Here is a 1,944-nt window from a genome sequence, read left to right on the forward strand (position 1 = left end):
TTCTCTTTACTGCTTATCCTGTCTTTGGAAGTGTAAATTCTTATCTTCAGTAGTATTTAGTTTCTTTATATTCCTATCAAATGGGTAGAGTACATGATACAACTTTTGAGTAGTTCTAAATTTCCTCTGTTTTCAACTAGAAACCAACTGCTACTAGACTACTTCAAAATACTTGTTTGATGTTGAGAATCTGAAAAGTACTTGGCGCTTGACGGTATGGACAAAGCCTACTAAAAAATGCTGGAAAACCCATGGATGTTGTACTCCCCAAAATTTTTCGTAGTCAATATCTTTGTTCTGGAAAACAAACAAATAACGAGTGTACTGGTATACATCCGTAAAGCTAGCCTTTACATGCAATATATATGTGATTTTGGTTGGTCAATATTTCACTGTAAAGGTTAATTAGTCTGTGTAATGTGTTTGATATATTCAACCATGAGTTTGATCAAAGGTCTCAATGAGGATCTTTGCATCAACACCCATCACCTCACTTACACACTCTCGACAATGACTTGGCATGAAGCAGTCACTGAGGACTGTACAGATAAGACAGCAGCAAGCAGGAACTCTCTAAATCATCATGGATAATCTCAAGGGTGGTAACAGGAGAAATAAGAACCATCAATTGTAAAATACAGCAAGTTACTATTAGCCATGGAACGAATTAACAACCACAAGATGTACTGAGCTCTTCCTGCACAGCAAGAAATGTCCTTGTATATGTTATGATAGCAATAAATGAAAGATTAAGTTGTGCATTAATTGATATTTCTTTGTTTAGCAGAGTAGGGTCGTTCGTTGCTCGATCTTTTACAGGCCACGCCATAATGTGGGGTGCTCGAAATGGGGTGTTATTTAAGAAGCAAGTTCTATGTGTATCTATGAAAGCAATTCATCCACTTGACAAGAATAAGACCATCTTTGAGAGAAAAAAATGTTAAATGATGTAATAAAATGTTTAGTATTATTAGTGAAGTAATGAAAATATCATAAAATCAGAGTACAATATTTGGAATGTCAACAATACAAATCTTTAATTATAAACATGACATAAACCAAAATCATTGATCATCACATTCTAATGTCGCTGCTGATTTCTGATCGACAGTAGCTGAGTGATCCGGAATCTTGGCAAAAGCAGCCTCTCTGATTTGATTAGTCTGACGCTGTCGTTCATCGCCGGCCATCTCTTCAGAAAGCATGGTAACAAGTGTCTCAGGCTTCACCTCTCCCAGAAGAAGCTTTCTTCTGAAATCAGGATTTTTCGGATCCTTGACATTGAACAAGATTGCTCTGTACTGAACTGCCGCCTTAGTCCCTCTGGAAGGACCCATGTTCTTGAACAGCATAGATTCAACAGCCACAGCAACTTCAACAGGGTCACAAGCTCTAACCTGTTCCTTCTTCTCCATCTCTTCAACCTCGCCACCAACTTTAGACAATGCCTCTACGAGACGTTCACGGATCAGTGTACGTGTAACATCAGAGCACTTGATCTCCGCTTATACAATCTTCTGGTCTTGTTTAGGATCCCATTCTGATTCCTTCTCCTCAACAGCAGAGCGATCCGGAATCTTGGCTAAAGCATCCTCACTGATTTGTTTATTCTGACTCTGTCGTTCATAGCTGGCCATCTCTTCAGGAAGCACAGCAACATGTGTCTCAGAGCACTTGATCTTCCCGGCTGATACAATCTTTCGGTCTTGGAGTGGTTTCTTCATGAAAGGAAACGCAGCTTTGGTCCTCTTCTTCAAATCTTCTCTTTCTTGACGGCGGCGCTTGGCACTTCATTGATTCAGCACTTACATGGTTCCCAATTTGGTTTCTCGACAAACCCATGATAGTAAAACTCAATCAAAAAGGGATGGATGAACGATGCTTGCTTTCTTGATTTTTCAATTTTTTTTTTTTAACTGAATGAAGATATCAATTACAAGAGAG

General features: G+C 38.8%; 1 protein-coding gene across 1 annotated transcript; it reads right to left on the reverse strand.

The window, feature by feature from the left end:
* Positions 1-1,064: 1,064 nt before the first annotated feature.
* LOC18039715 (transcription elongation factor TFIIS) lies at positions 1,065-1,415 on the reverse strand. Its single transcript, XM_006429751.2, has one exon. It carries the CDS (start codon positions 1,413-1,415, stop codon positions 1,065-1,067), a length of 351 nt encoding a protein of 116 aa, XP_006429814.2.
* Between the last annotated feature and the right edge of the window lie 529 nt (positions 1,416-1,944).

The sequence above is a fragment of the Citrus clementina genome, unplaced genomic scaffold (assembly GCF_000493195.1).
Source record: "Citrus clementina cultivar Clemenules unplaced genomic scaffold, Citrus_clementina_v1.0 scaffold_6, whole genome shotgun sequence".
Lineage (NCBI taxonomy): Eukaryota > Viridiplantae > Streptophyta > Magnoliopsida > Sapindales > Rutaceae > Citrus > Citrus x clementina.

What these genes read in the sequence shown, in the direction of transcription:
- LOC18039715 (XM_006429751.2), bottom strand. Translation starts at nt 1,415, where the DNA reads ATGGAGAAGAAGGAACAGGTTAGAGCTTGTGACCCTGTTGAAGTTGCT.